General features: G+C 55.1%; 2 protein-coding genes across 8 annotated transcripts; both read right to left on the reverse strand.

Annotated features, from left to right (window-relative positions):
* Positions 1-6,249: 6,249 nt before the first annotated feature.
* On the reverse strand, positions 6,250-6,507 carry SMIM41 (small integral membrane protein 41). Its single transcript, XM_036251548.1, has one exon. It carries the CDS (start codon positions 6,505-6,507, stop codon positions 6,250-6,252), a length of 258 nt encoding a protein of 85 aa, XP_036107441.1.
* A 1,989-nt stretch (positions 6,508-8,496) lies between these two features.
* ATG101 (autophagy related 101) lies at positions 8,497-14,283 on the reverse strand. Of its 7 annotated transcripts, none has more exons than XM_036252887.1 (4): positions 14,227-14,283; positions 13,551-13,660; positions 10,383-10,635; positions 8,497-9,456 (listed from the first exon to the last, which is right to left on the reverse strand). In XM_036252887.1, the coding sequence occupies exons 3-4, from the start codon at positions 10,632-10,634 to the stop codon at positions 9,052-9,054; spliced, it is 657 nt and encodes a 218-aa protein (XP_036108780.1). In that variant the 5' UTR covers position 10,635; positions 13,551-13,660; positions 14,227-14,283; the 3' UTR covers positions 8,497-9,051. The 7 variants fall into 7 exon arrangements, with proteins under 7 accessions (XP_036108780.1, XP_036108778.1, XP_036108781.1 ...); XM_036252885.1 differs by having other exon boundaries at positions 13,546-13,660; XM_036252888.1 differs by lacking the exon at positions 14,227-14,283 and adding an exon at positions 13,941-14,007 and having other exon boundaries at positions 13,546-13,660.
* Positions 14,284-22,018: the final 7,735 nt, after the last annotated feature.

The following is a 22,018-nucleotide window of genomic DNA, read 5'->3' on the forward strand; positions in this document are numbered from 1 at the left end:
CAGTAATTCAACATCAGCAGAGAGAGCTGGCTGGAGGGGCCTGGGGGCAGGCCCACAAGGGTAAAGCAGGGCCTGGTGACCCTTCTCAGTGCCGCGAGTCTGTCCGGGGCCGGGGTGTTCCTTGGGGGCACTGCTCAGGTGCAAGTTCAAAGCCCTGAGGTTGCACGGGAGGTGCACGTGGGAGCGAAGGCAGGAGGTGGGCAGGAGCAGGACAGGCACTGCACAGGACCTAACCCGGAGGGGAAGGCCGCGGGGCAGGAGGGGCTGAGCAACGGGAAAGGAGAGGGAACGGGAACGTGGTCTAGGGACCATCACGAGAATGTTCGAATGAATAGGTTGAAAGAATAGACCTGCCCATAAAACCCAGCATCTGAAATAGGGGTTCGGAGAAGAGGGCCGAGATGGGGGTGGGGACGGTGGCTGCAGGCCTTCCCACAGGATACCACACTCCCAGGAGTCTGCTGCTTCCCGGAGGGGAGCACAGTGGCCTTGGAGCAGGATGCGGCTCCAGTGTGTTTGTTGTTCTGTTGGCCTGGGGAGACCTGTGCGTGGTAAAACACTTGCACCACCCAGAGGCAAGTATATAAACAATGAAGCCCCTCTTCTCGCCCGGGACCACGTTCCCACTCCTTCCATGGGGGCTCCTCCATCCTGAGGCTGAAGGTAGCGGCAGAGGCAGCCCAGGTGGGCTTTGGGGTCCATGAGAGGCCGTCCCCGCTTACCTCTCCCTCCTAGGTGTCTTCCCAGCCCAGCAGAGCTCCTGAGGGCACTGAACTCCTGGCCGCAGCCTCAGTCCCAGAGTCCTTCCTTGCCCGCTGCTTCCCCCCGCCGCCCAGTGCACCTCCTCTACCTCCTTGCCGGCTCCTCCGCTCTGCCTTCAAGCGGGGGGCCCCCACCCATCACCTCCTTTCTTGTCCCAAGGACCCCACCCCAACCTGATCTGTTTCCATGGCTGCGTGTCCCTCTCTAGCAGCACCATGGCCCAGAACTCTGCGAGCCTCAGGCCCACATACTAATTGTCCACCTGACAGCTCCCCCGGACGTCCCTGCTGTGCCTCAAACTCAACACACCAGAACTGGACTTATCAGCTGCCTCCTCGCCCCCTCATGGCCACCTGTATCTGTTCACCCCAGGACTGAAACAGAACTCAATTTGGTGAAGAAACGACCCCCTCCTTTGGGCCCTGTGGTTGGGGTATCTCACCCCACCCCACCACCACCCTGAGCAAAGCAGCGAGCTAGGCCTAGAACTTGCCATGCTTACAGCTCAGTATTCAGGGTGAGCACCGAGTCCAACAGGCCCAGTCACAGCTGATCCTGGGGTCTGGCCTGAGTGGACCTGGAATGACCCTCCGCGTTCCTGGTAGACTTGAACTGGAGAGGCCACAGAGCCCACATCCTGCCCCACGTGGGACAAACAGCACACACACTCCATGTGCGAAGCGCATTTCATCCCAAAAGAAAATGCACCAGCCAGCCCTGCTGTCCCCGCCTGGAGAGGAGGGGCGGGGCCACGGAGGGACGCACTCGCTCGGCTGCACAGCAGGAACGCGGTGCCAGCATCCTTGCGGCAGTGGGTTCCACGCCCTCCGCCCTCCGCTGACCACAACACGGCCCGCCCGCAGGAGGCTGATGGGGCGAACGGATGAAGCCACGCGAGGGAGTGAGGCCCTGCCTCCTTCTCCGAGGCCTGACTCAGGCAGCCTGAGCTTTCCAGCTACGTGAGCCGATACTCCCTTCTGCTCATGCCATTGTGCGTCTGTTATAAAGTCAGACCAAAAAGTCCTAATTGGCAACACATCCCCTCAGTGTCTGGCAGGCATCAGCACCCCTCCGTTAGTCCCAGGAACTAGGGCATCTTCCTCCCTCCTCCCTCTCCCCCATCCCTCACATCCAACAGTGACCAAAGCCTGCATCTCAAACATCGCTCGGATCTGTCCCCTTCCTTTCCAACCTAGTCCTGGCCGCCATCATGTTTGCTAGCTTTTGACCATAGCCTTCTTGCTGTCTCTGCCTCCAGCCTGCTCCCACCCACAAACTGAACCCTAACTCCCTGAGATCCAGGTCTTACCACGGCACCATCTGGAGACCTCGCTGCTCCCCGCAGTAAACTCCACCCCTCCCCAGGCTGCCACCCCTCTGACCTCACATCCCTTTGCACCCCACTCTAACTACCCTGCTTCTAGGCACCCTGGCCTCTGCCCAGAATATTCTTCCTTCCCTTCTTTGCCCCATGAATACCCACCCACTCAGTATGCCACTTCCTCTGCAAGCCGGTCACTCTGTGCCCTCAGATTGTCAACATTAGCATTTATCATCTATGCTAACTTTAGTTTTGTGAGCAATGCTCTTTACTGGGCTGGGAGTCCCTCAGGCATGGGCACTCAGTCTCATTCACCCCCTCGTCCCCCACCCCAGAGCGCGCCTGGCACAGCGCTGCCCCTCGGTAAACACTCATGGAAAAGATAAATAAAGGAAGCAGTCCCAAAAACTCTCCACAGCTCTGGAGATGGTCAGGTTGGGGGGAATTATAACATTATATGATCATTGCAGTGTAGAAAGCCTGTCATCTCCAGACAAGCACAATGCCTGTCTGATCCTCACGAGGACACTGTTGCCTTCATCTTATCAATGAAGAGAGTGAGGTTCAGGGAGGTTTACGATCTAGAATTCACTGAGCAGTCACAGAACCCACGCTCACTCTGACGCACCAGCTGGGACTGGACTCTGATCAGGCCCCAGTGTACCAGGTGGAATAAATTAGAGTTCTTGCCCACACTGGCCACAGAGGGGCAGCGGAGCACTGGGTGAGAGCTGCTGTCTGCCTCATGCCCTTAGGAAGATTTGCACCTGAGACTGGAGAAGCCACCTCTGGAGAGAGACCTGGGGAGAGGGCCCTGGCTGGGGCTGCTAGTTCAGAAACAGTTCAAACTGGAAGGGGGGACAGGGGTACCACTGATGCCGAGAGTCAAGAGCTGGAAACATAGACTGTATACCCCAAACTTGTATTACCAGCATGTTTAATAACAAGCCACAGGAGCTGATGGGTCATTGCTGGGGCACCCAAGACTTCCATGTGGGTGACACTGACACAGCTCTCAGCAAGAATAGGCACTGGCCTGCCGGCTCATGGCCACCCCACCCAGAGGCAGGACATGCTCATGTGCTCCGGGGCCTGGCAGGCAGGGCACAGCCAGCATCTGCTGCAGAGCGCCCGGGGCGTGTGGCCTCTTTAGGGCCCAGGACATGCAGCAGCCGCCAGGGCTTTCCTTCTCGAAATGCTGACCTTGCAGCCCCACACCCATGAGGACGTCAGGAGGTCGCGTGCAAGGATCTTCGGTGGAGGTGTCACCCAATCCAGGTTTCTCCATGGAGCAAACACAGCAGGGCTCCAGCAGGCTGGAGGGAGCACTCTGGAGAACAGGCCAGGCTCAGGAATCTGGAAGAGACAGCACCCCCATCTTTGCTGGAAAGGGAGCTGTGCTATGGGGAAGCCAAAGAATGGACTGGATAAACCCCAACAGCCTCTTCCAGCTCAGGGTGAAACTCAGCGTCTGGAGGGAAGTTAAGGCACAATCTCTACCCATCTGCTGCCCAGTCTTTCCTCAAGGGGCAGTGCCGACTGACAGCTTGCCAGGGACCCAGATGTCCAGCCTCATGCCACGACACCTAGACCAGCACCCACCCATCTCACTCCTAGCTGGAGCCTGAGACATGGGGTGACAGCAGCACCCATTACCCAATTTTCTTTTAAATCCTCACCTGAGGACATTTTTGCATTTACCTTCAGATAGAGTGAGAGGGAGAGGGGGAGGAAGAGAGAGAAATATTGATGTGAGAGAGACACATCGAGTGGTTGCCACCCACACGACCCCAACCAGGGCCGGGGACAAACTGCAACCGAGGTTCATGCCCTTAGGGGGAACCGAACCGGGGACGCTCTGGTCCACAGGCCGATGCTCTCACCGCTGAGCCAAACCAGCCAGGGCCCATTTCCCAATTTTCTAAATTCTTTCCTTTCCCACTCAGTCTAACAGCCTTGACCAGGGTCAGGGTTCCATAGCAAACATCTCAGTATCTTCCCCCAGGAACATTGAGGTCCCCAGCTCATGACTCACCCCAGCTTTCCAAGCCTCAAGCTGAAGCAACAGCAAAGGCAAAGAGCTGGATGAAGAAAGCCTTCGCCTACCCCTCTCCTCCTCCCCTCAGCCCTGCCTGGGTGTCAGCAGACATGGTGATGCTGGGGCGTAGCCCTGCCCGCTGCCGAATCTTTCTGTGCCCCTAAAACTGCCCAGACGTGAACCCAGAGGCCAATCCAAAGTCACTATCCTCACTTCTGATCCCTCTGCTCTGACCACAGGTTTTTCACGGATGTATATTCCGGCTGACCCTCTGAGCCACCCCCACCCCGAGGTTCCCACCGGAAAGCGGAGCCCGGCTGGCTGGGGAGCCGCAGCACCCAGGAGGCTGTCCCCAGCAGCAAGAAGGTAACTAGCAAGGCCGCTGGGGAAGTAAGGACAGAAGGGAGGCAGTGACATGGGGGCGTGGGGTTCCGGTTTCTTTGGGGGATAGGGAGAGGAGGCCATATTTTGCATCAGCAGCCCAGAGTAGTAGGAAATGGGGAAGCAGGGACAGAGCAAGAGGAGTAGTAACCCAAGGGGGTACTTCTCATTCTGATGCCGCCCCACCCTTGAGCTCCAAATCGGGGCCCCAGGGTCCAGTTCCAGTTCTGTCATTCACTTGGGTACATCACTTTCTTCTCTCTGCACTTCCCCATTCGTAAAATGCAGGGTTCACAGTGGACATGGACTCCCCCTCGCAGCTGGGGAAGCGAGGAGCAAGGGGGGGGGGGCAGAAAGGCAGCAGGAGGGATGGGGCTTCCTCCAGAGCGGAAGAACCTGGATACGAGAGGGAGGGCGTTCGCACCCCTCCCTCAGGACACAGCACAGGGAGCTGGGGTGTCCCCAGCGTCCAGCCTGCCTCTGGTGCAGGGAGCAGACACACCCCCCTCACTGCCCCGCCGGCCTCGTCCTGAGGGAGCCGCCCACAGCTCAGCAGGGCCAGAGCGGCGCTGCTGCTGGGCTCCGCACCAAACCCTCGGCTGCTGTGTGGCCCCCGCCCACTGTCCCCTGGCCCTCCCCAGCCCCTCCGCATACACCAACCCTCTTCTCGGAGGGAAGCTGGGCCCCTGCCTCTGCAGGCGGGGAGGGGCTCTGGAGTAGGGCAGCCGGAGAGGTCCAGGCGCCCCCAACAGACAGCCCCACCCACAGAATCCCACCAGGTGCCCCAGGTGCGACACTGAACAGGAGAGGGGCAGTGAAGGCCCAGCCCCTATGGCTCTGCCCAAGGTGGCCTTGGCCTGGAATGACCACTACCGTATCTCCAGGCCACCCAGGCCCTTCCCTCCAGATGGTTCCTGTCCTCGGAGAGACAGAGGCAGGAGCGCCAGACGGAGCCCCCACAGCTGGGAACTGTCAGCCCCAGCTTCCTGGAGAAAGTGCTCCTGAGGCCCCCAAGCTGTTAGCGACTTGCCACCCACCGCCCCACAAACACACCACGAGCTCCTTGCTCTGGGACACCTCTGTCCACCCCCCACCTGAGCAGGGGCTGGGGAAGCCTCTCTGCCCCCACACACCTCCCCTCCTCCAGGCCACCCAGGCCCCCGGCTCTGCCCTCCCGTCTCTGCCCCAACAGGGAGGTCACAGTGAGGAATCTTACTCCCTTTACCCAAACCCCTCCAGGGCCAGGATTCTAGGAGAGGAGGACGCAGAGGCCAAGGCCGAGGTGGTCTGAGCTGCTGTCTCTCCTCCAGCTCCCAGTGGACCGGCAGCTCTGGGGCCACAGAGTTGGGGCTGGAGCAAAGGGGGTACAGGAAGGAAAGTCTCCAAAGCACATTGGAGCCCCTCCAAATGCCCTTCTCTTCCATCCGCCCTACCTCTCCCTCTTCCAGTTACAGTGACTGCCTGTTCTAGAAAAAAGACAGGTGGGGGCACCACTGCAGGAGGCATTATAGATGGGAGAAGGGGCAGCCCCTTTCCTCAGATCCCAGCACAGGGAGACCACCCCGGGGACTTCCAGAGGCGCTGAAGAGCTGACGGGACTGTCCCCCCTCAGCCCCCCTCACCTTTGCCCCCCTCACCTGTGCGGCCTCTGGCCTCAGGAAGGAGCCCAGCCTCCACTCTGCAGCACCCGCGGCAGCTCCCTCGCAACCAGCACAGCCGCAGCCTCAGCCGGGTGCCTATGGGGTACCTAGGAGTGGTCGCTGCCAGACTCAGCTTCCGGGGACGCTTGCCACTCGTGGGCCAACAGAGCAGTCAGGCCCTGGGCACGGAGGAGGAGGCCGCCTCCCAGGAACAGGACGCCACAGAGCACGAGCAGGGCCAGCACGCCCAGCAGGGCTGCCTGTGTGAGGCGCGGTCCTTCAGGGAGCTCCGGCTGCACCCCAGACTGGTTGCAGCAGATCAGCCAAGCGGCTCTGGCCACAGAGCCTGCCTGAGAGACGTTCATGCTTTGGTGCCAGCTGCCCAGATGTGCCCAGGACCCACAGATGTGTGGGAGCCCAGTCAGCAGACAAACCCGGACTGCATCTGGGAGGGCCCTAAGGGGCGGATCCCAGTCTCCCAACCCACCCCTTGCAGAGTGCTCAGGCCCTTCCTAGAGAGAGCTCCTCCAGTGTGGACTAGGGCCCAGACCTCCAGGCCAGGAGTCATCTATCTTCTTGTCCCAAAAGCACACACACCTACGAGTGTGTATCTGGTCTATGCGCCCAACCAGCAAAACCCAAGAATCCTGTCCCCAAGGTTCTCCCTGCCCCTTAGCAAAGGAAATCAGATAGCGCCTTTCTCAGAACCCTGAAAAGATCTTCCAGACTCTATTCCAGGTGCTGGCTGGGGTGCTGAGCAGGAAACAGACCCAGCAAGGGCCATCCCCATTTCTGGGCTTTCTGCCCCTGAGCAAACCTCAGTATGGCCAGATGGCCCAGGTGGCCACGGGGACAGGAGATAAATGAGTAGCCTCTAAGACCTGAGTGATGAGTATCCCTTCTCCCCTTTGGGAGCCTCCAGGGGCTGGACAAGCCGGCCAGTGCCTCCTTGGCCCCACACAGGGAGAGAGGCAGGACAGGGGGACTTTAAGGCCTACCCCTGCTCCTTTGCTCAGCCCGAGGGCAAGGACAGTTACAGACCAATGGGAAAGCAAATTTAAGTCACCAAAGCTTGGGTTCTGACCTTCAGCACATCAGTCCCTACCTTTGGGAAATCTCAATGCCAAAAGGGATGGAGATGTTACTGTCCTGTCCACCAAAGGGAGCATGCTGCCAGCTGGGTATCCCACAGCCAAGCCAAGGAGGGAAGACCCTCCTTCCCGGGTCTCCTAAAAACTCCTGTAGCAACCTTGAGCTCTTTTTTTTTTTTTCCTTTATTGATTTGAGAGAGACAGGGAGAGATAGAAACATCAGTGGGAAAGAACATCAATTGGCGGCCTCCTGCATGGCCCCCACTGGGAATCGGGCCCACGACCTGGGCATGTGCCCTCACCAGGAATGGAACTGGTGACCTCTGGGTGCATGGGTCGACGCTCAACCACTGAGCCACACTGGCCAGGCAACCTTGAGCTCTTTAAAAGTCACTGTTAGCTAACTCCTGTGTCATCCGACCCCTCAGAAGAGATTAGCTGAAGGCCAGATAGGAGGAAAAGGCCCTCCACTGCAGCAGGCCAAGTGGGATCCCCACCTCCAAACCCCGGAGAACCTCCTGACTTCTCCAGTTCCCTAGAGATCAAGGGTATGACATCACAAAACCTCTCATGATGGCCAAAAACAGCTTGGAATGAGAAAAATGTACTAATACTTTCTGGCAATATTGGCTACTACCTACCTGCTCCAGGACCATGGACAGGACCGCTCCCCCACACTGACCCTCTCTCCCTTAGCCTCCCTCCCTACACACAGTTCACTGTTAAGTCTGTTAAAACTGGCCCAGATGTAGCCAAAAAGCATTGTAAAATATGGAATAATCAATAAATAGCACACAATGGAGTGCACTGATTTTGAGTATGCTTGTATTGAAGCAAGTTTGAGTTACCAAAGCAATCAATGTTCTAACAACCAGCCAGGGCCAGCCCAACCTGGAGGAAGTGTCCCCAGACACATCTCAAGCTGGCCCATCTCTCTCCAGAAAGCAACCCCAAATCGAATGAGCTCTCTGGTGTACGTTGGGCCTGTGTATGCTCAATGAAGACAGAGAAGATATTCTTCGGAACCATCAAACAAAGACCACATATTACAAAGGCCAGGGAATTACACTTCCCTGGGGAAGGTGAGAAACAGCATTGTCTTATCTAAAAGCAATAGATCCTCCTGGCCAGTAGCTCAGTTGGTTAGAGCACTGTCCCAATTCAAGGTTGCAACTTTGATCCCTGGTCAGGGCACATGTAAAAATCAACCAAAGAATGCATAAATAGGTGGAACAACAAATTGATGTTTCTTTCTTTCTCTCTCTAAAATCAAAAAATAAATTTAAATAAATAAAAGCAATAGGTCCTGATCTGTGTCCTCATTCAAGGGACTGACCATGGTCACACCCAGGTAGGTGTGACTTTATGAGAATGTCCAACAAAGTACCAAACTGGCCTGCTTTAATCCATCTGCAGCCCTATCCACCCATTGCCCCCATCTTGGAATAATGCCCTCAACACACACGTGTCCTCACAAGTCTGACAGAAAGTGTTAATGTTTCAGGGCAGAACACAAAGCGAGGGAGAGATGGCTCAACCCCAATGCACATTCTCAACTTTATTCACCATCCTAGTGATGGCACTTCTGTACAGTGGACAAGGAGGGGGCCCTCCGGAGAGGTGGTGACTTGACCGTCGGAGAAGGTTACGAAGCTGACCAGACGCTGGCAGCCACCCATCAAGCAAGCCAGGGAATGGCCCTTCCAAGTCTTACCAAGGACCCAGAGCAGGTTCCAGAGCCCCAAGGGGCTAACAGTACAAGCCCCAGAAGCCAAGGTCTGCAAGCCATCAAGGAGCACCCGAGGCACCCAGCACAGCCTAGAGAGCAAGGGTGTCCTTGAGGAGCCTGCGCATGGTGGTGGTGACTGAGGTGCCCAGGGCATCAGTGATCTGGAAGGAGATCTTGTAGAGGTAGGGCTGCACGTCCCGCAAGCCAGTGTCAAACACGTTGTCCACCTCGGACTGCGTGGGCATCTTGGGCAGGTACTCATGCCGATTCATCACCTCCACGATGTTGATGATCTTCTCACAGAGCTTCTCACCCACCTTCTCCCGGCAGATCTGCCGCTCCTGCTCTGTGGCCAGGGCTACCACATGCACCTTGACTGTCCACACTTCCCAGGGGATGCACTCGTCTGAGAAAGGCCAGCGAGACTTCTTTTTCTGGTAGAACTCCAAGGACATCTGCCCCAGCCCATCGCCACCCGAGTTGCGCAGTGCATCCTGGGGAAGAACGGGTAGCAAACAGGCAGGCTGAGACAGCAGTTCTTTTCCTGTGAGCACCTGCTTCCTACGCCCTAGGGACTTATGCTGTCTTAACTCTATTTGCCCTTTAGGGAGGGCAGGGAATGAGAAACAGAGAAAGTAAAGGATTTGGGTGATGTGACTCAGCAAACTGCCCACCTAAAATTGAGTGTGGTTCAAGCAAAACCACAAAATCTGTCTCCTCACCCAACTCCTCCAGCTTTGTTCAGAATTGTTTTTTAAGCATTTATTCTGGGCCAGGCACTTTACACACACAATCCCACTTACTCCTCTCAACTCTAGGAGGCAGTATTGAGGCAAAATGAGGCTCAGAGTCAAGTTATCTTGCCAAAAGGCACCGGCCAGTGAATGACTGCAACAGATTGTCTGATTTCAAAATCTTTGCTTTTCACCTTTACCTGAAGGGCCTTCCTCCTCCTGCCACAACCTCACCTCTTTGGCCCCATCCTTCAAAATGTACTCCAACATCGCCTACTCTACTCCCCAGGTAAATCCTATCTGCCTTCTCCACCGCCAGCTAAACACAATCCCTCCCTTTTATTCGCTCAATGACAACCTAAACTCATTGTCTCTAAAGAAAAGGCGGAGGGACTATAAAGCCCAGTGATCCTTGATTAGAAAGAAGGAAGCCAAGGAACTGAAGATGGAAGGGAGTGGAAGGAGGGATCAGGCTTGGCTCCCTCTCCCTCTTCTCATCTGAGAAGCAAATGGGATCATCTGGTCCAATAATTCTGTCCATGCTCCTCCCACCCCCGTGGTGTGTGGTGACCTCCACACTCCTCCTGGGGCAGCCCTGGCCCCGCCCTTTCCATCTCAGTTATTTACAGCCAACCTAGTAGGTAAGGATGCTTCCCTCGAGTCCTGAAGGGACTGTCACACTCTACCTTGAATTCCCCAACAACCTTGCGCAGGGCACGGTCCAGCTCCTCAGAGGAGACTCGCACGTAGGTGAAATCGATGAAGTCACAATCGACATCCTGGGTGCCCACGGTGCCGATGGAGTAGGTGCCCTCCTTCTTGTAGTGGAACTTGCCCGTGCTGCGGTGCAGGAGCACCGTGTGCAGCACAGCCAGCATGGCCTCCTCCACCTGCCGCCCCTCCACGGACACCTCCAGCACCTCCGAACGACAGTTCATCCTGCAGCCAGTGGCCCACAACAAGGGTGGGGACAGGAGTAAAGACAGAGAGTTTCACCCCACCCAGGGGCTGCCCTGCAAGAGGAGCCAGGTCGGAATGCTGACACCTTCTGAATGATCTGTATATTCTCTGTTCACATCCCTCCAGACCCAGCCAGGCCCCTGCCTCCACAGCCTAGCTCTGCATTTCGGCAGCACCCACTAGCAGAGAATCTTAGACTACTGAGGTCTCAAAGGGGAAGAGCGTCAAAGCTATCAGGCAAACAACCTGCCGAGGCTGGAATTCCCTTGTGGTACTCAGTGCAGGTCACCACGCTCACTGTGCAACACCTGCCAGGCACTGGCCATTAAAGGCAAACATGGCCACTGCCTGTGAGACGCTGCCAAGGTGGAGAAAGACATGCAAGCAAATGTCACCACAGCAGTGAGAATACGAGGTGGGAGTAGAAACAGGAAGTCTGACTTCCTGGGACCTTGAATGACCAGGTTAAGGATTTGGACTCTATCCTGAGGGCAGTGAAGAGTCGACGCATCACTGTGCCAAGATCAAGCCTGTGCATCAGAAAGTTAACTCGGGTTCTTCACTATTTGGGGGTCACAAAATGCTCTGAGAAGTCCATGGCAGCTAAGACTCGGCTTTAAAACCTGACTGGCCCATGCACATACACACCAAATCTCGCTTATTTCCAGGGCCATCCACAGGCTCTGGGGTAAAAACTTGCCAATTTAAAGCAGAAAGGCTGGCCAGGGATCCACCTAGAGGCCAATACAGCAGTGGCAGCTACAGACTCAATAAAATGGATATGGGGGGAATGAAGGGAAGAGTGGGGGCTTTCATGTCCAGCGGTCCTGGGTTTGAATCCCAGCTCTCCCATATCTTGCTGTGACCTTAAGCAAATCACACAAGCTCTCTGAGTCTGTTTTCTTATCCACAAATTTGGAAGGTTGTGAGGATTAAGGAAAACAACACATGTAAAACACAGCAGAATAGTGGTTAAGAAAGTAACTCTAAAGCCAGACAGCCTGGGTTGGAACCCCAGCTCTGCCAACGGCTCACTGTGTGCTCTTGGGCAAGCTGCTTAGCTCCTGTGTGCCTTAGTTTCCCCAATCTATAAAAAGGGGATATTATCAATAGCTACCTTAAAAGGGTTGTCTGGGGGAATAGCTGAGTTAGCAGCCCTAAGGCACTTAAAGTAGTACCTGGCAAGCAGTGAACACGCAGTATCAGCGGCTATAGTTATATTGTAACTGCTGCAAGATGACTGCACTAGCAGAGAGAGTGGCAAGAAAAGAACATACTTGAGAACCAGAACTTAGTAAGTAATTGAATCTGAGGGAGGGAGAGGGAACAGTCAAGTTTCTTAGAGAGTGTTCAGCTTAAAAACCTCCCTGATGAGGAGCAAAAAAATGCAGAGCAGAATGGACCAGTGGACGGACAAGGAGACAGCCCAGGCCCTCAGGCTGCCGAGCAGGGTGCAGACACAGCTGTGCCTTCGGATTCAGACAAGAAGCTTCCTGAAATGGACATTGATTGATTCCAGCAATTGTTTATATTAAAAGAGACTATTATATAAAAAAAAAAAAAAAAAAAAAAACCAAAACCTCCCTGACAGGGAATTCAGTACCTCTCCCAGCACATCATCCCATCTTTAGACAGCTCTACTGAAGCAGTCTCTTAGTGCTTCAAACCACTAGCCTTGATTTTGGTATCAGGAGCCACACAGAATAAATCTCACCCTTTTCCCACAAACAAGCCTTTCAGATATTTAGAGGCAACTCTTTTGCATCACCCCCTCACCCCTTCTACAGGTTAAAGATGTCCATTCCCCATAAACATGCCAACTGGACCTTCACATCTTATCTCCTCAGGGTCGTAACAGGTTTTTTTCTTTTTTTGTTAATCCTCACCTGAGAATACTTTTACACTGATTTTAGGGGGGGTGGAGAGGGAGGGAGAGAGAGACATCGATTGGTTGCCTCCCCCACGAACTGACCAGGGCCCAGGATGGAACCTGCAACCCAGGTATGTGCCCTTGACCAGAATGGAACTGGTGACCCTTCAGTTCGAGGGCCAATGCTCTAACCACTGAGCAAACTGGCCAGGGCCTGACAGATCTTTTTTTAGTGTATCTCAGCTTGTCTCTGTCCCCCTTTAACAGTGGTGCTCACCAGTGAACACACAGGGCAGCAATCAGAAGTCAAACGCTCTGCCTCTCACCTGACCATAAGGCCCTGGTCCACTTGTACTACGAGTCATAGTTGGTTATCCTGTCCTGTCTCTCCCACTAGACAGACAGTTCCTTAAGGGCAGGGACTCTCATATTCATCACCAGAAACTCCATACCTGGAACCTAGCACAGTTACTGCTCAATTCATCCTGACCCGGGAAGTCCAAGTCTTTCCAAGGGTTGCTGGATTGGTTTCTCCTACACTCTCGGATCGAGGATGAGCAGGGCTCTCTTGTTCATTCCGGCCCTCTAGTTTAACTCCATCCAGCACTTTCCCATCTAGAGACTCCCAGCTCAGGTCCAGTTCCCCTTTCTTCCACAACGTGCCCCTGTGGTGTCCCCCACAAACCTTCAAACAGCCCATACATCTCCACTTCTGTCCCAAGCCCAGGCTCTTCCCTCGTTCTCAGTGCCATTCTAGGCTTCATTTCTCCAGGAAATCAGTACTGACCAACTCCAGCCTCCTTCCCACCTTTGGTCTGTGGTGCGCTTGTCTGTGCCCGTGCCCTCGCCCTCGCCCTCGCCCTCGCCCTCACCCCGCGCTGAGCAGGGAATCTCCAAAGCAAGGCCTGGGAAGTCTCATCTCTCGGGTCGCCCTAGGCCCAGGTCTGCAGAGCCCAGGGCGGAGACTGACAGATGCCTTCTCGGAGCCAGGCTGGAGCCGAGGGCACCCCCATGCCCACCTTACGCGATAGGCTGAAGCAGGGTCACTCAGGCTCTGATCATCCCCTTCCTCCTCCTCCTCACGCCCAAGTAGGATCTCCGCAGGTCCGCCGTCCGCCGAGCGCAAGAGAAGGACTAAAAGCAAAAACAGAAAGCATTCGGCTGGGTATCCAGAGAGACAGCCGCATTCAGAAACATTTCCCGCCTGGGTCCCGTTTTGTCCACCGCCACTCCCCCAGAACCTCCAAGTTCGGGTTCCAGAGGTGGAGCTGACTCCGCAGAGGTCTCGGGGGCGGCGCCCCGCGCCCCACCTGGCCGGGCTCGGGAGTTCGGGGCGCGCCCTCCCTCCGGCCGGCTCAGGGAACCCCCGCGCTCGCCCAGGAGAGGGGGGCAGGCGGTCAGGACGGCGCCCTACCTCCCCGGACCCGCGCCCGGACCCGCGGGCCACGCCACCACGCTCCCCGGCACCAGACCACCGCGGCGGGAGGCGACGCCGGCCCCGGAAACCCGTGCCCCGCCCCTGCGAGCCGGACGGCTCCACCTGCCCCAGCGGCCACCGGCGGGGCGGGCACGGCTGGCCGAGCCTTGGCACAGGTGCAGCGGCCCAGACCGCCTTCCGTTCACGCGGGGGGACAAAGGTAGTCACATACTGCTCTTTAATTCGTATGCTACCTTTTTCTTTATTATCTTTCGGATGTTACCATTTGACGGTGAGCAGTATCCCCCTCATTTGGACGACTCCATTCACTCCCACCACCGAGAATGTTGTTGTGCTTCGGACGGAACGACTCACTTCCGCCATAGAGATCAGAGGGAAGGAGAGGCCGATGAGCTCTGTGCTGCCTCCCTAGGCTGAGAGGAGTCGTCCGCGGCGAGCCAGCCCCTAGCAGGGAGATAGGGTCCCTAACTCTGGCCTCAGAGGCCAGGAAGGGGCACCGATTCCCCAAGATGAGGAGCATGCTGATTGGAGAGATGCCCTGGAGATGAGCCCGGGCCAGTTTTCTGCATGACGCTGGGTGGGTGGCAAAACTTGAGCTTTTCCAGTGCATAAAAGACAGGATCCCTGGCCCCACAAAGAGGCTGGAGAAAGGGACTTGACCTTACTCTGTCATCATACAGAAGCACTGCTTGGTGCTTGACCTCTGGTAACAGTCCGTGTAAGGCTGGTGATTCTGCCATTGCCTCTGTGTGTGCCTCTTGAGGTCACTCATCCTGATTTCCTCCTCTAAACGGGGAGCTGTTGTGAGGATTACAAGAAATAATTCATATGAAAAACCTTTGTACACTGTAAAGTGTTATATGAATATGAGTGTATTTTTCGTGCTGTGTAACTTCCTGGGAGCATGTTTTGTTCTCCAAGTAGATTGTATGTCCAGGGCAGACAGGGGTTTCTCAGTTGCTCTGTTAATGCCCACAGAACCTGGCATGCCCCCAACGCCAACAGAAGGACTCCTGAGTTGTTTACTTGGGGATTAAGATGCTCATTTTCCTAGCACGCACTTTCTCTTCCAAAATAAAAAATATATAACATATACTGAATGGAATGGAAAGGGCATGATTCTAAGTGATGCATATATGGTAATTAATTTAACGAGATAAATTGACACTGGGAGAGGTTAAGTAACTTGTGCAAAGTCACTGGGTAAATGACAGAGCCTGGGATTCAAATACAGGATTCCTTACCACTACAGATGTTTTCTTTCTGGTTTCTCCACCCTGACCTCCTGTGCACTACCACAGTCCAATATACCGCCCCCAACACCTGCTCTCTGGTGGAGAAATGCCTTGATTAGTAGCATTTGCCAATTTTCTACTACAACCACTTTTTTTTTTTTTAATTTTTTTTCTTTATTAAGAGAGGTTTAGCCCTGGCCGGTTTGGCTCAGTGGTTGGCGCATTGGCCAGTGGACCAGAGAGTCCTGGGTTCAGTTCCCACTAGGGGCACATACCCCCCCAAAAAAAGAAAAGAGCCCTGGCCAGTTTGGCTCAGCAGTTGAAGCGTTGGCCTGCGGACCAGAGAGTCTCGGGTTCAGTTCCCGCTAGGGGCATGTATCAAAAAAAAGAGAGAGAGAGAGAGAGAGAGAGGAAGGGAGAAGGAGAGAGATATAGAAACATTGATGAGAGAGAACATCGATTGGCCACCTCCTGCATGCCCTCAACTGGGTATTGGGCCCACAACCTGGGCATGTGCTCTGACTGGGAATCGAACAAGCAACCTCTTAGTGCATGGGTTGATGCTCAACCAGTGAGTCACATGGGCCAGGCCCACTTTCCATTTTTTTAAAAAATATGTTTTCATTGATTTTTTAGAGAGTGGGGGAGGGAGAGAGAGAGAAACATTGATATGAGAGAGCAACATCCATCAGTTGTTTCCTGCACGCCCCCTACTGGGGATGGAGCCGGCAACCTGGGCATGTGTCCTGACTGGAAATCAAACTGGGAACTCTCAGTCCACTGAGCCACACCGACTGGGCTATTATGGCCAATTTCAAGCTATAGGCCATCACTGAATGTGAAGTCCAGAATGAATGAAGGATTACACTTTGATCATCAGTACCAGCTGGCATACCACTGTCACCTTTAGGCTTCCCCTTTCACCCTTTCTTACAAACCCCCTACTCAAGCCAGTCTTCTGGCTGACCTCCCCACACAATCTATTCCCTTTCCCCTTCCTTCCCGTAGCTCTGCCCTGTGCAGCCTTGGTCTCTGGTTTGTGTCTGTCCCAGCTGCAGATACCTCTCCCCAGGCAGCGTCCAAGTACCCCCAGGGCCTGGGGAAGGACAAAGCTGCCTGCCGTACACACCAGCAACCTTTTCTGGAGCCTGGACTTAACCTGCAGGGAAACAAGATAAAATATTAAGAGAGAAGGGTCTGTGAGGAGCCAAAGGATGGGGACCCTGGGAGGTTGGAACCCCAGGGGAGGAACCCTGGGGAGCCTAATTTCCAGACACTGCAGTGAGTGAGGGGAGTGACTGACCTCTCCCGACCTCTGACTCAGGGCCACTATCCTGACATCATCATCATCCCTACTACCAGCCACTGAGCCTTACTAGGCACCATGCCTTACTTCACATGTGCTATGTGTTGATTTCTCCAACCACCTTTGAAGGGAAATATCATTTCCCCTCAACTTACACATAATGAAGCTGAGGCTTATGGTCAGGGATATGTAGTAACTTGCTTTAATGACTAATTTTATTTGTCAACTTGACTGTGCCACAGAATGTCCAGATATTTGGTCAAACGTTATTCTGGATGCGTCTATAAGGGGGTTTCTGGATGAGATTAACATTTGAACCCCGAGACTAAGAAAAGTAGATTACTTTCCCTAATGAGGATGGCCTCATGCAATCATCCTGAATAGAATAAAAGGCCTGACCCTTGAATGAGTGAGAACTCCTCCTGCCTAACAGCTTCCAAATTGGGACACTGGTTTCTTTCTCCTGCCTTCAAACTTGAAGTGAAGTATCTGCTCTTCTAGGTCTTGAGGCTCCTAGCACTTGGAGCTGCACCACAGCCCTCCTGGGTCTCCAGCTCGCTGGCTACAGATCTTAGGACTTGTCATCCTCATACTCACATGAGCCAATTCCTCGTAATAAATATCTATATCCTGCCGAGTTCTGCTCCTCTGGAAACCCTGACTAATACCCTTGCCAAGGCCACACAGCTGCTCTCTCCTCATTCCACCAGCTCTTTCACCCATTCTAGCCCCTACTCCAAACCCGCCATCCATGGAGCCTTTCTTGCCTGCGGGTGAGGCCGAACCCTCTCACCTTTCTCATCTCAGGCCCAGATGCTGGCCAAGACTTGTCTCCTCTTACCTCCCTGAATCCTTATAGGGTGATTCTCACTGCACCTCACTCCTGGGTCCTACACCCATGTGGGTGTTCCTGACAAGGAAGGAAGGTCTAGGTCAAAATAGAGAGACTATGTGGAACAAATCCTTCCATCCAACCCTTCCATCCTACGCCAATACCCCTAATGATCAAGAGGTAATTGTTCATTCATTCATTCATTCATTCATTCATTCATGCCACACATATATAACTGCCCACACGCTAGGCCCGTATCATACCAAGGTGGAAAAGTCCCAACCCTGGCCTCTGGGAGCTCAGAGCCTTACAGAGGAGATGGACTAGGAGATATACCTGAGCAAGAGAGCACACGTGGTATGAAAGAAATGGCAGCAGGGTTTTGTTTTGTTGTTGTTGTTGTTGTTTTGGTTAATCCTCACTTGATTTTTTCCATTGTTTTTTTTTTAGAAAGTGGAAGGGAGAGAGGGGGAGACATCGATTAGTTTCCTCCCTCCTACACCCCAACTGGGGCTGAACCTGCAACCCAGGTATATGTCCTTGACCAGAAATGGAACCTGCAACCCTCCAGTGCACAGGCCGATGTTCTAACCACTGAGCACACCAGCCAGGGCTAATGGGAGCAGGATTTGCAGGGCTGGATGGGGCCAGCATGGAGGCTCTGCTGTCATTCCAGAGGGATGCCTGCGGCCTGGACAGAGAGTGGCACATTTGGAGTGGTGACGAGTCCCCAGCCATGCTCTCAGCAGGTTGGGAGGTGACCAGGACAGCTGCAGAGAACGCAGGAGAGCAGCCTGTGGAGACGGGCGGGAAGAGGATTCCAGAAAGAAGTGAGGCTACAGTGAATTATTCTGGGGAGGCTTCCTGGGAAAGAGGAAAGAAAAGAGTTGGAGGGAAAGGTCTCACTGAGGACTGAGGATAGAACTGCGAGTTCTGAGGCAGGAGAGGCGAGGACTTCTCGGCCAGAGCCATGGCCGCCAGGCAAATGGGCAACTGGCTGAGGCCTTCTGAGCCAGGCCTGCAGCAAAGGTCTGTGGAGGGACCTTGAAGGCCAACGTGAGACCTTGGGAGTAGGCAGCTGGCTTTGCACGGTGAGTGTGGCCTCGGATGGCCCCACCCATCCTAGTGCATGTCCCAGGGGAGAGCTGATCCCTGAAGCTGGCCCTGCAGGCCACCCCCAGCCACTCCAGAGCTGACCTCTATGGTGTCACAGGAATGACTCAAGCCCCAGCAACAACAATGAGTGGGACTGACGTCAGGCTGGGAGCTCCTGACCGTGACCAGCCTGGCTGGGTAGCCGGCACCCTGCCTGTTGACCCTTTAGCCGGTCTGGGCCTCCAGGGTGAGGAGGATCAGCTGTCCCCTTCTGAAATCTGCCCACTGAGATCCTGGGCAGGGGCTCTTCTTCCTCCCACCCTTTCTGGGATGTCACTCCCAGCCACCCCCTCCTCCGAGGCAGAGGAAATGGCTGGGCGGAGGAGAGAGTGACAGAGAGCGTGAGAAAGAGGCACCTCCCAGCTCCAGCAGCATCAGGCGGCCTCTGGATCTGGACTGGCTGGGAGGCGGCAAGTCGCTGTCAGTTCTTCTGGGAGTGGTGGTCTGTCCTTCCACGGTGGGGAGGGTGGTGCGTCTCTTTCTGGGGAGGTCCACGTGTTTGTCTCTGGCCCAGTTGGGAGTGAGGCTTTGTTTCTGTGTTAGTCCCACAGGGTAAGAAGTCCTCTCTCTGTCCTGCAAAGCCTGTGCATCTGTTCCCTTGGGAGGCACCTGTGTATCTTTTGTTCTTTGGGGCACAGGGTTCTGTGTGACTGTCCTTGTCAGGGAGTCTATCTCCCCTTAGGGGCTGATTTTCTCTCCCTGTTTTCTGGTCGAGCTGGGGACACTATCTATCATGGTTACATGGGAATGGGGTCCAGGTCTCCTGCTTAGCCTCCCCCAAGCCTGGGCTCCCTGGGTGGGGGCCTCTTCTCTCTGATGTGCCAAACTAGGAGGGTAGTGACCCTCAGTACCCCACCTGCCTGGCTCGCAGCTGGGCACTGCTCCCCGCTAACACAGCATGAAGCAGGACAGCCACCCTCCCCCCAGCACTCTGCTCCTGGCCCAGCTGCCACCCCCAGGCCCGCCTGAGTAGGGGCTGGACAGTGCCAGCTCCTGAGTCAGAGCTGGAGGAGACCTCAAGTGGCAGGGTCAGGGCCCAGCAGGAGGCAAAGGGGAGCCAGGGCTGTGGAGAGGAAGACTGGAGCATGGGCCCGGGGTGAAGAGCGAGGGCAAGAGGCAGAAGCCAAGGTCAGAGCCACCAGGGCCCCATAGCCCTCAGGCCAGCTCTGAGTCCCCCTGGGGACCCTGGAATGTATCTCCTGCCCTCAGAATGTCCCTGGCTGTGTGGGGAGGGAGATATTGGGGGTAGGAGGTGGAGGGGGCTTTTACTCAGCTCTGTCTTCACCACAGGGAGCTGGAGGTTTCAAAGTCCCACTAACCAGCCTGGCCATACCCAAGCAGAGCCTGGTAGAAGCCTGAGCCCGGAGCAGGGGAGGAAACAGAGACTTGGGGCTAGGCTCTGGATGCTGCAGAGAGGACAGAGCAGCCGCTGGCTGAGTGTGGGGCTGCAAGGCCAGGCCTGGGCAGGGCTGGGAGGCAGACGACAGAGTCTCACCCTTTCAGCCTTGTCTTCTGAGAAAGCCCAGTGGCCCGGGGTCTCTGCTGCAGTCAGGGACTTGGTAGGCACTGGGACTTGTCCAGATTTAACCTAAAACTTTCTGGGAATCCCAGGCCCAGTTTCACATGAGGGGGAGCTAGCACTGCCCTCGACACATAGCTGCCTCATGAGCATGAGCGAACATCACTAGCAACCTGCTGACTGTCTGCTCACCACACAGACCTCTTGACAGGCTCTTGGGCTTCCCTCTAGCCACAGAGCTGGCTGCCACCGGCCAAGCATGCTGGACACTCAGAGCCAACCATGTGACACTGTATAACTCAAGTACAGTGTTGAGGTCATGTTGCCCATGACCAGAAGCTTCTCAGCCTCTTTGAGGCTGACCCTCACCACCTCCCTTCATAACCAAGTCCTGGTGCCCCAGGTGTGGGGCAGCTTCCTCCATCCCAGGCCCCAGGGAAAGGCCATTAGGCACGGATCCCTGGTGTGTAGGGTTCCTACTCGGACCCTAGACCTCAAAGTTTTTTTTTTTAGAGAGTAAGAGAGAGAGAAACATCAATTTGTTGTTCCACTTATTCATGCATTCACTGGTTGATTCTTGTATGTGCCCCCAACGGGGAGAGCAAATCTGCAAGGGCACCTTAGGGCTGGGGAGGGGGCCAGGGCCTCTGGGCGTAGAACCCAGCGTGGGCGGGATTGGAGGGAGACAGGGAGGCAGGCTTCCTGGGTCCCCGTGTGAGGACAAACAGCAGGCTTTGAGGCCTTGGAAAATCCCGCTCGGGATTCCAGGCCTTGCCAGCGTCACTGCCTTTTGACTATTGTCCCCATCGGAAACGGGCCCAGCCCCCGGCCAGCTGGGACAGAGTGGCCATTGTGAGGCCCCACCAGGCTCAATGCCCCCTTGTTCGCCCTCCCAGCCCCTAGCAAGACTTGGAGGCCAGTTCTTCCAGTTGCTCGGTAGAAAGAAAGGGCCTGCCTCCAGGCTCCAGCCCTGGGGCGGGGCGGGGTGGGGCAGGGCGGGGCTAGAGAAATCAGCCCTGAGCCCTGTACCCAGTAGCCAGAGTTTTGAAAAGGATCCACCATCCCTGAAGCTTCTTTTACTTCCGAGCATGGAGACCTATTGGTTAGGTAACCAAGACACACCCACTGAGCCACTTACAAGCCAAGTGGCCTTGGGAAAGTCATCTCCTTTCTTCAACATGAATTCTCTTTTGTAAAAGCAGTAGCTATTATTATTGGGTGTATGCTCTGTGCAGAGCACTGTTTGAAACGCTTTGTATGCATGCACTCATGCAATCATCATAGCAAGTTTATGAAATAGGTACAATTATTTTCTCCATTTACAGATGAAGATGCTGAGGCACAGAAAGGCGAAGTCACCTGCCCCAAATCCCACAGCTGGTAAGAGCTGTAGCCGAGATTTAAACCCAGGCAGTCTGGTTCCAGAGTCCTTGTTCTGTACCACTCTGCGACGTTGCCCACCTGTGAGGTGAGGACAAGCATACGTTCCTCACAGAGTGATATTGGGGACTTGAAATAACAAATGAATGCAAAGAATCCGGTGGGCAGTGGGACATAAAATGTGGCAGCTATCATCATCACTGGGGGGCTTAGAGATCTATAAGGGACCAAGATTCTCCACTGCCCCAGCCCGTTCCCCAACCTGGGCCATCCTCACACACCCAAATGGTTCCTTTGCCTTCCCCAGGGCCTGTCCTGTGTTCCACATCTCTGTGCAGGGGAAAGGCAGAGGGACTCAGTCCAGCCGGCGGGAGATTCCCCAGCAACCTCTGCTCCTAACCAGAGCACTGCCACCAGACCTACCTCCCCACTGATCAGATGGGGAAACTGAGACTCAGTGAGGAAGAGGGGCTTCTCAGAGAGCAGCATGGAGTTGAAGGCAAGCTGAAAACAGAAGCAGATCTGACACCCCACCTCTTGCCTTGCCAGGTGCTGGTGCTGCGACAAAAGCTCACTCGGGGGCTCTGGCTGGGGTGCTAGGGACACATGCTTGGAAGTCCACAAACT

This window comes from Molossus molossus, unplaced genomic scaffold, assembly GCF_014108415.1.
Source record: "Molossus molossus isolate mMolMol1 unplaced genomic scaffold, mMolMol1.p scaffold_m16_p_10, whole genome shotgun sequence".
Lineage (NCBI taxonomy): Eukaryota > Metazoa > Chordata > Mammalia > Chiroptera > Molossidae > Molossus > Molossus molossus.